General features: G+C 39.2%; 1 protein-coding gene, 1 non-coding gene and 1 pseudogene across 2 annotated transcripts; 2 read left to right on the forward strand and 1 right to left on the reverse strand.

The window, feature by feature from the left end:
* The first annotated feature begins 4770 nt into the window (after nucleotides 1-4770).
* LOC105870246 (large ribosomal subunit protein eL39-like) lies at nucleotides 4771-4926 on the forward strand. The gene has a single exon (XM_076010380.1). It carries the CDS (start codon nucleotides 4771-4773, stop codon nucleotides 4924-4926), a length of 156 nt encoding a protein of 51 aa, XP_075866495.1.
* Nucleotides 4927-8276: 3350 nt separating this feature from the next.
* LOC105870245 (10 kDa heat shock protein, mitochondrial pseudogene) lies at nucleotides 8277-8591 on the forward strand (annotated as a pseudogene).
* Nucleotides 8592-11365: 2774 nt separating this feature from the next.
* On the reverse strand, nucleotides 11366-11475 carry LOC142875758 (U6 spliceosomal RNA). The gene has a single exon (XR_012923052.1). It is a non-coding gene; the product is annotated as a U6 spliceosomal RNA (small nuclear RNA).
* Nucleotides 11476-13832: the final 2357 nt, after the last annotated feature.

Consider the following 13832-nt stretch of genomic DNA (forward strand, 5'->3'; position numbering starts at 1 on the left):
TGAGTTTTCTGATACTTCATTTTTACAATGCCATATGTTTTTTGTTTAGCTTCATTCTCTTTCACAGGGCTTTGGTTTGCAATAGCTCGGGAAGGGGATTTCATGTCTTGTAGCTATCTAATTTAGAATTGCCTTTTCATTTCTGGCAGTAATTTTTAGCATAATACATTAATCAAAGTTGTCTCATTTATTTCCTCTTCTTATTTCTCTCTTTTCACATGACTTTTTTTTTGTCTACTTCTTACACAAAGAGCCAAATAAAAGCTGCACACACAAAAAAAACCATATAATTTGTGCTAATTAAAATAATAAAAATGTTAGGACAATATGGTACTTATTTCTAGGCTTTTTGTACTAAAAATAATAATGCCTTGAATTTATGTTGCAACTCAAGGCACTGTTGCAGATATTTATCTTCCTTTTATTCTCAGGAGGAGAAACATTTATTATGATCCCAATTTTGTAGGTGGAGAATGAATGATTTGTCCAGAGTTTCAGAGTTAGCGAGTTGTGGAGGTGAGACAAAGGCTCTGAGTTTCTTGATACCTATGCTAGTATTCTTTGTAGTAGATTTTGTTGCTGTAATAGCAAGAACATGCTTTTATAACATAATAATAGACATATGAAAGGAACATTGGTTATAACGCTGGTTGTAGATTATGTTATATTCTTTAAAAGGGAGCTTTATGTAGGTTTTTTTCCCAACAGTGTCAAATGGATTTGGGGCTTTTTTTTCCTTTTTCTTCTTTTCTTTTTTATTGTTTTAGAGACAGAGTCTTGCAGTGTTGCCTAGGTTGGTCTCAAACTCCTAGGCTCAAGAAATCCTCCTGCCTCAGCTTCCTAATTAGGCAGGACTACAGGCACATGCCACCACACCCAGATAATTTAAAAAAATTTTTTTGTAGAGACTGGGCTCTCTCTGTGTTGCCCAGGCTGGTCTCAGACTCCTGGCCTCAAGCAATCCTCTCTACTCAACCTCCCAAAGTGCTGGAATTACAGGTGCAAACCACCCTGCCGGCCACAAATTTAAACTACAACAAGATTCCACTACTCACTCACTAGAATGTCAAAAATTAAAAACACTGGTAATACCAAGCATTGGTGAGGATGTGGAGCAACTGGAATACTCTTACATTTATCATATGACCCAGCAAATTCTACTTCAAGATGTGTACATGCAGCTGGGCTCAGTGGCTCAAGCCTGTAATCCTAGTACTCTGGGAGGCCGAGGTGGGAAGATTGTTTAAGGTCAGGAGTTCCAAAGCAGCCTGAGCAAGAGCGAGACCTATGAGACCACAGAGAGTAAGAAGGGGGACCTGGTGTTTATCTTTTGGGCCCCTGAGTGTGCACCCCTTAAGAGCAAAATGATTTATGCCAGCTCCAAGGATGCCATGGAGAAGCTGACAGGGATCAAGCATGAATTACAAGCAAACTGCTATGAGGAGGTCAAGGACCGCTGCACCCTGGCAGAGTGGCTGGGGGGCAGTGCAGTCACGTCCCTGGAGGGCAAGACTTTGTGAGCCCCCTCCAGCCCCCTGCCTGGAGCATCTGGCAGCCCCAGACCTGCCCCTGGGGGTTGCAGGCTGCCCCCTTCCTGCGAGACCCGAGGGGCTGGGGGATCCCAACAGGGGGAGGGCAGTTGCCAAACAGTCTCCCCACCCCCTCGGTTTTCCTCCTCCCTCCATCCCTGAAGGTTCTGGTCTTCCCAAATAGCTTTCGATCTTCCTGTTCCTCTTGGTTTGAAGCAGATCAAGGTCCCCCAGGCACCTCAGTTGTGGGGGGGATTGTATTTTTTAATAACACCCCTACTCCTCACCTGTTCCATCCCTTCCCTTGCTGCCAATTTCTAACCGCAATAGTGACTCTGTGCTTGTCTGTTCAGTTCTGTGTATAAATGGAGTGTTGTGGAGACGACACTTCTCTTTTCCCCTGGTCACAGCCACTCATGGAAGCAGGACCAGTAAAGGACCTTCAATTAAAAAAAAAAAAAAGGACACACACACACAAAAACCAAAAAAAAAAACACAGAAAATGGTGCATATTATATAAAAGTTATACCTCAATCAAACTGATTGAAAAAGTATTCATGTCTTTGTTTTGATTTACACACTACAATTTTCTCAGATGATAACTCTTACATAGAGGATCCAAACTGGTCTCAACAGAGAGCCCAGAGGTAAAAGCAGGAAACATTTTTACAGTTTGATGAAAAGTAGTCTACTGACAAGGAGGAGCTATAGAGTAATTCCAATGAAGCACTAGTTAAAGGTGGTGGCTGGATTTAGGCTGTCAGGATCTGAATCTAGTCCATTATCTGCTGGTTGAGTGACCTTGGGAAAGTTACTTAATTTCTTTAAGCATCAATTTTCTCATGTGTAAAATAGGGATGGTAACAATGGTCTCAGTGTTTTAGTGTGTACAAAGATTAAATGAGACAGCATATGTAAGGAGCCCAGGTTATAGAGAATGCCTCGTACATATTAGCTATTGTTGCTGGTTTCACTTCTTCTGGCAACATGGAGATCCGGAGGAGGAAGAACACAGGCAGGGGCCAGTCTACATAGATATGCATCTGTTTATTCCCTGGTTTCTCCTTTTCCTTCATACTGTATAAAAGGCTCTCATGAAGGGAATATTGCCTTCTATTCCCAGGATAAGGATGGAGAGTGGGGACATTGGGGTGAACCTGAGGCACTGGACTAAGAAGAGAAAGCACAGAGCTGAGTCTATAGCATTTTCAACTGGTCCTCATGGTTTTTTTTTTTTTTTGAGACAGAGTCTCACTTTGTTGCCCAGGCTAGAGCGAGTGCTGTGGCGTCAGCCTAGCTCACAGCAACCTCAGACTCCTGGGCTCAAGCAATCCTTCTGTCTCAGCTTCCCAAGTAGCTGGGACTACAGGCATTCGCCACCATGCCCGGCTAACTTTTTCTACATATATATTAGTTGTCCACTTATTTTCTTTCTATTTATAGTAGAGACAGGGTCTCACTCTTGCTCAGGCTGGTTTCGAACTCCTGACCTTGAGGAGTTCCACTCGCCTCGGCCTCCCAGAGTGCTAGGATTACAGGCGTGAGCCACCGCACCCGGCCGGTTTTGAGAAGCAGATGAGTTTAACGGCAGGCTGCTGCTCCATCCATCTACCCTCCTGTCCTCACTATAAAAGGTAGTTCTGTTGTTGAAAGCATCCTGGTAGGTGTATTTTGTTTATTAATTTAAAAATTAAGAAAAAAATTAAAAATAAAAAGGTAGTTCTGGGCCACACCAGGCATAGGGAAAATAAAGCCCCACGACATATTACCTCATGCCCACATTTGAAATCACGAAGTAAGGATTTGTGAAGCATCTTGTGTTCTAGTTGCTTCAGATGCTAGCATTATATTTAACCTCAAACTACCCAATATTTAGATCTACTAACACAAAGAATAGAAACTGTGTATGTTAGAGAACAGTATTGCCGCTGCTAAAAGATGTTTCTGAGGAATGGAATCTTCCTTTGTTTTTTTACTCAAGCAATTACACATTTGGTTTAGATTTTCAAAGTGAAAATGAGTAGGTGGATTTTTAAGTTTTTATGTGGAAAAAAAAGGGTAATAAGTGAAGACATTCTGGAAGATTCAGATATACTTTCCCAGTAGCTCATATTTGTGTGTGTGTGTGTGTGTGTGTGTGTGTGTGTATGTGTTGCATATTTTTATGGAATTATTTGGCCGAGTTTTAAAACTCTGGGATATGAAAACTACCTTAATTATTTCCTTTGCTTTGAAAATTCTACCTGAGTCCCCTATTCTTGAAGTCTTAAAATGAATGCATCATTACCTTATAAGCTATTGGGCACATTGGTTTGCAAAGGACAAAATGCAGGGAATCAACTTTGCTTAAATGGAATGAACCTTTACAATTGAATCCTTTTTTTTTTTTTTTTTATGTGTGCTTCCTGAATCCCTTAGATGGTTTGTTCCCAAGGCAACGTGGAAAGTCAGAGGGGATATTGCCACACATCACCCATGGGAATGGAAATGTAAGTCTGAGTATAAAATTGAAGACATCTGTAGGAACAATGAGCAACTTAATGTCTAGTGCTGAACCCAGTGAAACACCCAAGTCTTTCTTGGCAAAAGTCATCTGATCTTTATCTCCCTGGTTAATGGGATAATGTGAGCTTGTCCAGATTAACCAAACATGAGAAACTGATTGAGATTTTCCCATTTGTCACTTATGTAAGAAGAGATTTTTCACATAAAAATATCTGGTTGGATGACTGTTTCAAGTAACGTGTGCAAATTTAGTTTCTCTTGTTCGTGGTATGATTGCTGAGATATTTAAGAAATATATGTATACCATGGAGTACTATTCAGCTCTAAGAAACAATGGTGATATAGCACATCTTATATTTTCCTGGTTAGAGCTGGAACCCATACTACTAAGTGAAGTATCCCAAGAATGGAAAAACAAACACCACATATACTCACCAGCAAACTGGCATTAACTGAGCAGCACCTAAGTGGACACATAGGTACCACAGTAATAGGGTATTGGGCAGGCGGAAGGGGAGGGCGGGCATATACATACATAATGAGTGACATGTGCACCATCTGGGGGATGGTCATGCTGGAAACTCAGACTTATGGGGGGAAGGGGTGAATGGGCATTTATTGAAACCTTAAAATCTGTACCCCCATAATATGCCGGAAAAAAAAAAAAAGAAAGAAATTCGGCCCTTTCTCCCTTCCTCCGCCATCCTGGTATGAGTGGTTGACTCCATTTCTTGCCATGTCTTCTCACAAGACTTGGGAATCAAGGGATTTCTGGCCAAGAAACAAAAGCAAAAATCGTCCCATTCCCCAGTGGATTTGGATGAGAACTGGTAATAAAATCGGGTACAACTCCAAGAGGAGACATTGGAGACGAACCAAGCTGGGTCTATAAGGACTTGAACATGAGATGATGGCACACATATTTATGCTGTATTAAGGTCACTATCGGCCGGGCGCAGTGGCTCACGCCTGTAATCCTAGCACTCTGGGAGGCTGAGGTGGGAGGATTGCTTGAGGTCAGGAGTTCGAAACCAGCCTGAGCAAGAGCAAGACCCCGTCTCTACTATAAATAGAAAAAAATTAATTGGCCAACTAATATATATAGAAAAAATAAGCCAGGCATGGTGGAGCATGCCTGTAGTCCCAGCTACTTGGGAGGCTGAGGCAGCAGGATCGCTTGAGCCCAGGAGTTTGAGGTTGCTGTGAGCTAGGCTGACGCCATGGCACTCACTCTAGCTTGGGCAACAAAGTGAGACTCTGTCTCAAAAAAAAAAAAAGGTCACTATCATCTTATATGAAGCTGAAAATGTCACTACTTGGTCAGACACATTTCACTGGGAAAATGATTTTTCTTTTCGTTTATATGCTCTGCTCTAATAAGCTGGTTCAGTAATAAATATGTGAGACCTTTTGTTTGAAAAAAAAAAGAAATGTGAATATTATCAGTAGGGAAAAACTAAACAGAATAACTGAATATTTGGGGAAACAATTTAGAGTTTACTATGAAAGAAGCATTAGATGGAGGCTTTGAACACTTAGCAAAAAAAAGTTTAACCCATAATTAGGAGATTTTACAAATAATTCTAGTTCTACTACTGTTTGTGAACAAATTGTGTCAACTCTCTGAACAGTTTCCTCTTCTTGAAAATAAAAGGGAGGGGTGGTCTCGAACTCCCAAGCTGAAACGATCTCTTCGCCTCAGCCTCCCATCCACATATTTTTATTTATTTATTTCTTTTTGAGTGAGTGCCGTGGTGTCAGCCTAGCTCACAGCAACCTCAATCTCCTGGGCTCAAGCAATCCTATTGCCTCAGCCTCCCGAGTAGCTGGGACTACAGGCATGCGCCACCATGCCAGCTAATTTTTTCTATATATATTTTTAGTTGGTCAATTAATTTCTTTCTATTTTTAGTAGAGACGGGGTCTAGCTCAGGCTGGTTTTGAACTCCTGTCCTCGAGCAATCCACCCGCCTCGGCCTTCCAGAGTACTAGGATTATAGGCGTGAGCCACCATGCTCGGCCCCATCCACATATTTTTAGAATCAGATTGTCAATTGCTAGGATTTTGATTGAGACTTTGCTGATCTAAAGAGTAACTTGGGGATAATGGACTTATTATTATTAGGCCTTCTAGTTCTCAAACATATTATAGCTATTTAAGTCTTTAATTTCTCTTGACAATATTTGGCAGGCTGTTACATTTATTTCTGTTTTAAAATGAACTATGCTATGGGAAATAAAATCACTTAAAATGCAAAAAAAAAAAAAGAAAGAAAATAAAGGGGAGGGGGTTGGATATTATGGTCTCAAGCTCTGTGATTCTGCCCTCTCTAAATATAGATGAAATTTTCAAGGTTTCTATGTATAGAAAGGCAAGGCGATGCCTTCTTAACTATAGTGTGGTTTTTCAACCTTTTCATTAACTAATTAGGTGATATTTGAGGTTATCTAAAAGATACAAAGAATTAAACAGTAGTTATATTGTTACATAACTGTCAGGTAAAGATGGCAGTTTCAATACACACATATAATTTCAATCCCTCCTGAACTCCCACTTAAGCTACACATAGAGGAATTTTTAATTTAAGGCATAAACCTACAATGACAAGGAGAATATGATTGTCTTCCCAACCCAATAGTGCAACCTAAAAATTGCACATAACAGACATTTCCTAGTTGATTTCTTCTTTTAACATCCAGGCTCAGTTTGTATTTTTTTTCACATGCCAACGAGAATCCACAACATTTCAGAAGCTGGAAAGCAGATGCATAATTAGGAACTCACTGAGGAAACCTCTGAAAGCCAAACCCTAAACCGAAACTGGGAAAAGATGGGATCTGGATTTACACCATGTAATACTGAAAAACCTCAATATTGGTGGCATCAGGGGCGCAGGGGTCGGGGGTGGGGGAAGCAGAGGCTGGCTGAAGTGAGGAGGACTGGCTGACAGCTAAAGGGGATCGGAAGAAGCACTTGGGTCCTGGGTCCCCCCCCCTCCCCGCACTGCACACTCCTGGGAGGGGGCCCCATCACCACCCAGCGCTGCCACAGTTGCAACGTGAATGCTTGTTCTCCACTGATGATGAAGCAGAGAGTCTGAGAACTGGAGGAAAATAGGCACAATTGGGCCGGGCGCGGTGGCTCACGCCTATAATCCTAGCACTCTGGAAGGCCGAGGCAGGCGCATTGCTGGAGGTCAGGAGTTCGAAACCAGCCTGAGCAAGAGCGAGACCCCATCTCTACTATAAATAGAGAGAAATTAATTGGCCAACTGATATATATATGGAAAGAATTAGCCGGGCATAGTGGCGCATGCCTGTAGTCCCAGCTACTCAGGAGGCTGAGGCAGGAGGATTGCCTGAGCCCAGGAGTTTGAGGTTGCTGTGAGCTAGGCTGATGCCACGGCACTCACTCTAGCCTGGGCAACAAAGTGAGACTCTGTCTCAAAAAAAAAAAAAAAAGAATGGCCGAGTGTGTCTGGCCCTATGCTCATTTGCACTTGGCTTTCCTGGGTCACGTGCAGACGAAATTCCAGTCTCCTCCTCTCCTTGTTGGGTCAGCTGAGGACACTCATTTCCCTCGTAGGTATGTGCTGCTTAGACCTGTTTCTGAGAGCTGGAGCTTGGTCAAGGTTAGAAGTAGCAAATGCAAATCACATTCCTGCCTGATGTCCAGTAGCTGGCCGACACTACACTGCCAACTGCCCTGGCTGTGGTGAGACATTTCTTAGGACTCACTCATTCCCTGGTCCACTGACTCCCCTGAAGGGATTTGGTAAACTCTCAGTGAAGATAAAGCCAAACTATGACCCAGAATCAAAGTCTTCTATAAATTCCTATTTTATGCTTAACATGATTTTTATGAAATGTATCCATGTTGACACATTTAACTCTAGTTAATTTATTTTCTCAGCTGTATAGCGTTCTGTTGTTTGACTATAGTATAACTTATGAATTGGTTCTCTTGTTGGTTGGACTTTTAGGTTGTTTACTCTTTTGTTATTACAAACAATGCTTCTATGACTATTTTTACATATGTCTCCCTGGGAACATGTAAAAGACTTTCTCTTTGGTATTTACTCAAAGACGTATTATTGGATTATAGCATTTGTTTGTAACTTAATGGATATTTCCAAATTTTATTAAGTATTTTTTGCCAATTTTTACTCCCTCCAGCAATGTATAAAAGTTTTTGGGGCAGCGGTACATGAGAGCAGAGTACAAGCAGCAGTGTCGGGAGTCATGGCAGGATAGGCATTTATAAAGTTTCTTCCATTTTTTGACCGGGTATTGGAAAGGAGTGCAGCTGAAACTGTAACCAAAGGAGGCATTATGCTTCCAGAAAAATCTCAAGGAAAAGTGTTGCAAGCAACAGTAGTGGCTCTTGGATCGGGCTCTAAAGGAAAGGGTGGAGAGATTCAACCAGTTAGTGTGAAAGTTGGAGATAAAGTCCTTCTCCCAGAATATGGAGGCACCAAAGTAGTTCTAGATGACATTTCTTATTTAGATTATTTCTTATTTAGAGATAGTAACATTCTTGGAAAGTATGTGAACTGAAATAAATCACTATTGAAATGGCATTGACATGAAGCTCATTCCACTGAAGTTCTGAAATCTTTCATCATGTAAATAATTTCCATGTCTCTCTTTTATAATAAACTAATGATCTCTAAAAAAAAAAAAAAAAGTTTTTGGTGCTCTACGTTCTCACTGATACCTAGTCTTGCCAGACTTATTAAAGTTTACTAATTAAATGTGTGTAAAATGTTTTCTCATTGTGATTTTCATTTTCCTTTACATGTGACAAATAAGATTGAATATTTTTTAATGTTTATTGACCATTTAGGTTTCCTTTTCTATGACTTACCTGTTCATATATTTTGCGCATTTCTCTATTTGTTTATTCACTTTTTTCTCTGAATTATAATCCTTTGTTTGTTATAGGTGTTACAAATATCCTTTCCCAGGGTGTGATCAACCTCTTGACTTTTATTATAGTGTCTTATTTTTGGTAAACTTTTAAAAATTAAAGTATAACAGACACAAATAGAGTATATAAATCTTAAGGGTATAGTTCAATAAATGCTCATAAATGAATATACCTATATAAACATATTATGTGTCCTTTAATGCATTTTAAAAATGTAATTTAACTAATGAAACTTTTCTTTTATGGTTTGTGATTTTGTGTTTTATTTAAGAAATACTTCCCTATCCTGGCCGAGCATGGTGGCTCACGCCTGTAATCCTAGCACTCTGGGAGGCTGAGGCAGGCGGATTGCTCGAGGTCAGGAAGTTCGAAGCCAGCCTGAGTGAGACCCCATCTCTACTAAAACTAGAATGAAATTAATTGACCAACTAAAAATATATATACAAAAAATTAGGCTGGTCCGAAGGTAGTGAGTTATCTAACGTGATTGTTCACAGTCAGTTACAGATTGAACTCCTTGTTCTACTACTTTCCCCCCTCCTCACTACTGCACTTGACTAGTCTTATAAAAAAAAAAAAAAAAAAAAATTAGCTGGGCATGGTGGCGCATGCCTGTAGTCCCAGCTACTCAGGAGGCTGAGGCAGTAGCATTGTTTGAGCCCAGGAGATTGAGGTTGCTGTGAGCTAGGCTGATGCCACAGCACTCACTCTAGCCTGGGCAACAAAATGAGACTCTGTCTCAAAAAAAAAAAAAAAAAAAGAAAAGAAAAAGAAATACTTCCCTATCCTAATGTCATAAATGTATTTTTCTTCTAAACATTTTAAAGTTTTGTTTTTTCACATTTCATGGACCTGGAATTGTTTTTTGTGTGTATAGTTTAAAGAAGTGATCCAGTTTTGTTTTTTCACATGGATAACCATTTATTCAACCATTAATTATTGGCCCTCATTACCCTGTGATCTGCAAATCACTACTTTCATGCATCAAGATTCCATATGTGTGTGGGTCTAATTTCTGGGCACTCCATCGTGTTCCATGAATCTCTTTGTCTAGCTTTGCAATGCAGGGGAGACAAAGTAATACCTTTGTCTTACCCATCACAAAGTTCACAGCTGTATACACCTATAATAAAAGACATATTAACATGATAAAACAGACAAATTTATTTAATCTAAGTTTTACATGATTGCCTTTGGAAGTGAAGACCCAAGGAAACAGGAAATGTGTTTTTATGTTTAGGTTTGATGAAGAGCGGACAGTCTTGCAGACGTATGATTGGACAAAAGTGGTATGATCTGATGGTTATAAACTGAGGGGAACTTAGCAAGGACTGTTTGTTCAGATTCTTCTTGCTGTCTTTGTGTCTTCAAGGAAAAGGATATTCCTTTGCTCTAGGCATAGGGACGTTGGATTGAAGGTTTTACAACCTGCTTTGAGGGAGAAGGGTGGGGGAAAGGTGAGAATGATCTTTCTGCTTCTGCTGTTTCCTCAACTGCCACAGTACCACACTGTGGAGTCGTTTTATCTGAACCCCATCAGAAACAATACCCGTGGTCTTAATTACTATAACTTTATCATAAAATTTGATATTGGGTAGAGCAAAAATTGCTCTATGTTTTGTGCCATAAGCTCCCATTTGGGCACTGAAGGGTGAAAGCATTCAGATGGCTCTACAAACTCAGGTTGATGAAGGAGAAAATGCACCCAGTTTGTGGTTACAGGGTTAAACCCTGTCTGGTCATGTGACTTTGGGCAGGCCACTCTTCTGTCTGGGCCTCAGGTTTATTCATCCTAAAACACAGAAGTCTCAGTGGCTCCCTAAAATCTCTTCCAACTCAGAAAATCCCGACTCCATCATACCTACTTGGCTGTATTTCCCACAACCCACTCCCTCTGCCCAATGAGCAGATATTTTTTTGTTCTTGTGTTTGAGGACTAAACTGGATTATCAATCTATTTCCTTTTAAAGTCTTCTCAGATCTTATCAAATATCGAAGTTCAGAAGAGAAACAACTGTCGTTGATTTCTTATAACTGTTTCATCTATTAATATTTTGTTCACACTTTCTAAAACAACTTGGTTTACACAGAGATTTTAGTTGGTCTCATTGGGACTGCAAAAATATCTCTTCCTCTTTCAGAATGGATTATTTTGAGCAGTGTTATAAATGAAAATCAGCATGTAGTTTTATCATGGCCAGTTTGAACTAGAACCAGTAGAAGAAATGTTCTTGTCCTTGTAATGCAGTTCTACGGTTACATGCTATTACTAGCGTGCTTCATGTTAAGAAGCATAACTCATTCATTTACATTTACAAAATAAGTACTTAGTTGGAGGGTGGAGTCACTACTGAAGACTTAAATTTTTATCTTTTTAAAAAATATATAAAATATTATCTTCAAAAATGTGGAATGCTTCATGAATTTGAGTGTCATACTTGTGCAGGAGCCATGCTAATCTTCTCTGTATCCTTCCAGTTTTTTTCATATATGTGCTGCCGAAGTGAGCACAAAGACTTAAATTTTTAAAAAGGATTCATGATGGAGTTCATCTAAAATATTATCTATTATATTATTGAAAGTATGGCAAAGTGGATATGATGGAGTTAGGCTTTTCTCACTTAGAAAGGATCTATGGGGCCAGGCAAATCTACATGTCTTAATAGGAGAAAGCTAAGACCCAGAAAGAAGAGTGACTTGCAATTTAGGAGACACTGCTGCCCCCAAAACTCTTCTGTGTGAATTGAGATTTATCTATGTGTTTTTGTTCACGATGTCAAATTACAATGTTTTACATACATTCAAGGATAAATCTAAGTTTTATAGAATCTAAAGTAATTCAATTTGAGAGTATCCTTGGGGGAAAAAAAGAGACACAAAATTACAAATATAAAATTAAGTATAAAAGTAAACATTTATTTAGAATAGAAAAAAAATCACAACAAATTATGAATATTTAGAGATTCCAGTGCCTTTCTTTTGAGATCTCTTTAGGCAACTTACCAGAGACACATACAGTAATGTTTCCAAGCACAGCCTGCCTTCCCCTCCCCATCTAGCAAACTCCATAACTCCCAGCAACTCCAGAACTCATGGCCTTATTAGTTTTATGGTAAATCTGCTTTTTTGTGCATCATGCACATTATTTTACTAATTGTAAGAGTGATCAACAAAGTAAGAAGTGGTGTAATACAGAAAATAAAGCAATCTATGTTTCATTTTTCTGTCATTGAGAGTCTGAAATTACATTTGTCATCATGTATAATGGAACACATGGAGTTTAGCTAAAAATGAGAATAAAGAAAAAAATGATACCTTTTATTCATTGTCTGTTACATGCCAAACTCTGCCTCTATTTTAGATGAGGAAACAGAGGCTCATGAAAGTTAAGCAGCCTGTCCAAGGGGACCCAGGTATTTGCATTCTATCGCCCCCACCTCCCACCAATGATTCCAAAAATGACTCTTTTCAGGGCCTACTGCACAAGATGCAAAATGACAAATGAGGCCCCAGTGGCAAGCTCAGAAGCACAGAACATCTCCCCAAAGATGCCAGACTTATATCCTGTTGGGAGCTTTCTTAACAAAAATAACAAACCACACAATTGGTTGGAGGTAGATTCTCAGTTATTATCTGACATTTGAATTTTAAATACTTTATATAACTGCAGCCTGCTATGTGCCCATGTGAACTGATGCCAATTATATTTGCTCTTACCTTGTGATTGTGATCCTTTTTTATCGCCTAGCATAGTGCCATATTCAAAACTTTGATTTCCAGGATATAGCACATTGGATTTATCTGAACAAACCACTTCAAAACCCACTTTCAATACCTGTGTGGCAAAAAGTATTTAATTTAAAAAGATTGTACCTTATGAGCCTGGTAAGTATGTTAAGTGTGCTAGAGCATGTTGTTTGAGAGTTAAGCAAATTAGTCCTGGTGCTGTCCCTACTACTAACTAATTTTCTGTAAGTTGATGATTTCTTGACTTTGGCTGCAGGCTATAAAATTCTTAACTTCTTACAATGTGGAGCCTTTGGCTATAAAATGAAAGTATCAGACTTGGAACTCTGAAACAGTCCATGATTTTTATTTAATTTTTTACAGAAGATGTTTATATAAGAACGTTTATCCCAATATTATTTGTAGTGGTGGCAGGGGTGTGCGTGGGGCTGGAGGTGGAACTAACCTAGGGAACTATACTGGGGGGAGTGGTTAAGTAATTAATGTTGGAATATTACCATGGGTTGTCACTTAATTATTAGAAGCACCAAACTAGATGTACACGCTGCAATGTGCACAGATCTTAAAAACATATGAAATAGTGAAAAAAATAGGAGCAATCAGTATAGTATATTCCCATTCACATATATTAAAATGTGCAGTTTAACACAAAGTAACAATATGCATTTTACAAAGATAAGTGGATCTTTAAATACATATATCAAAGATATTAGGTGCCAGAGTTGGTCCTGGTATTGGGCATGGAGATCAAGAAAGAAAGGGGGTTGTGATGGAAAGAAGGACCCTGCATAGACCAAAGATTCCAGGATGCTATAAAATAAAAGATATGATTAATTCAATCCTGTGCACTTGGGGTTAAAATTTCAGTTTTGTAGTAGCAGCTTCTTCACTCAAGAAAGACTATAGGCCTGTATTGTAAGAGTCAACACGAAAAATACAGACTGAGAATAGTATGCAATATAAATTTAAACTAACAAATATTAATAGATGAAGTGAAAACCAATTTAAAAAATTGCTAGAGTAAGGAGAGGAATTTCATATCAACTCAAAATTACTGATACAGTCAGGAGAGATGAATTTAAGGAAGCAATTAGAACATGTATGTTAGAATCAGTTCTTTA

Source organism: Microcebus murinus, chromosome 14, assembly GCF_040939455.1.
Source record: "Microcebus murinus isolate Inina chromosome 14, M.murinus_Inina_mat1.0, whole genome shotgun sequence".
In the NCBI taxonomy this organism is placed as follows: domain Eukaryota; kingdom Metazoa; phylum Chordata; class Mammalia; order Primates; family Cheirogaleidae; genus Microcebus; species Microcebus murinus.

Bases quoted from the DNA above. Each gene is read 5' to 3' on its own strand.
- LOC105870246 (XM_076010380.1), top strand. From the start codon at position 4,771: ATGTCTTCTCACAAGACTTGGGAATCAAGGGATTTCTGGCCAAGAAAC.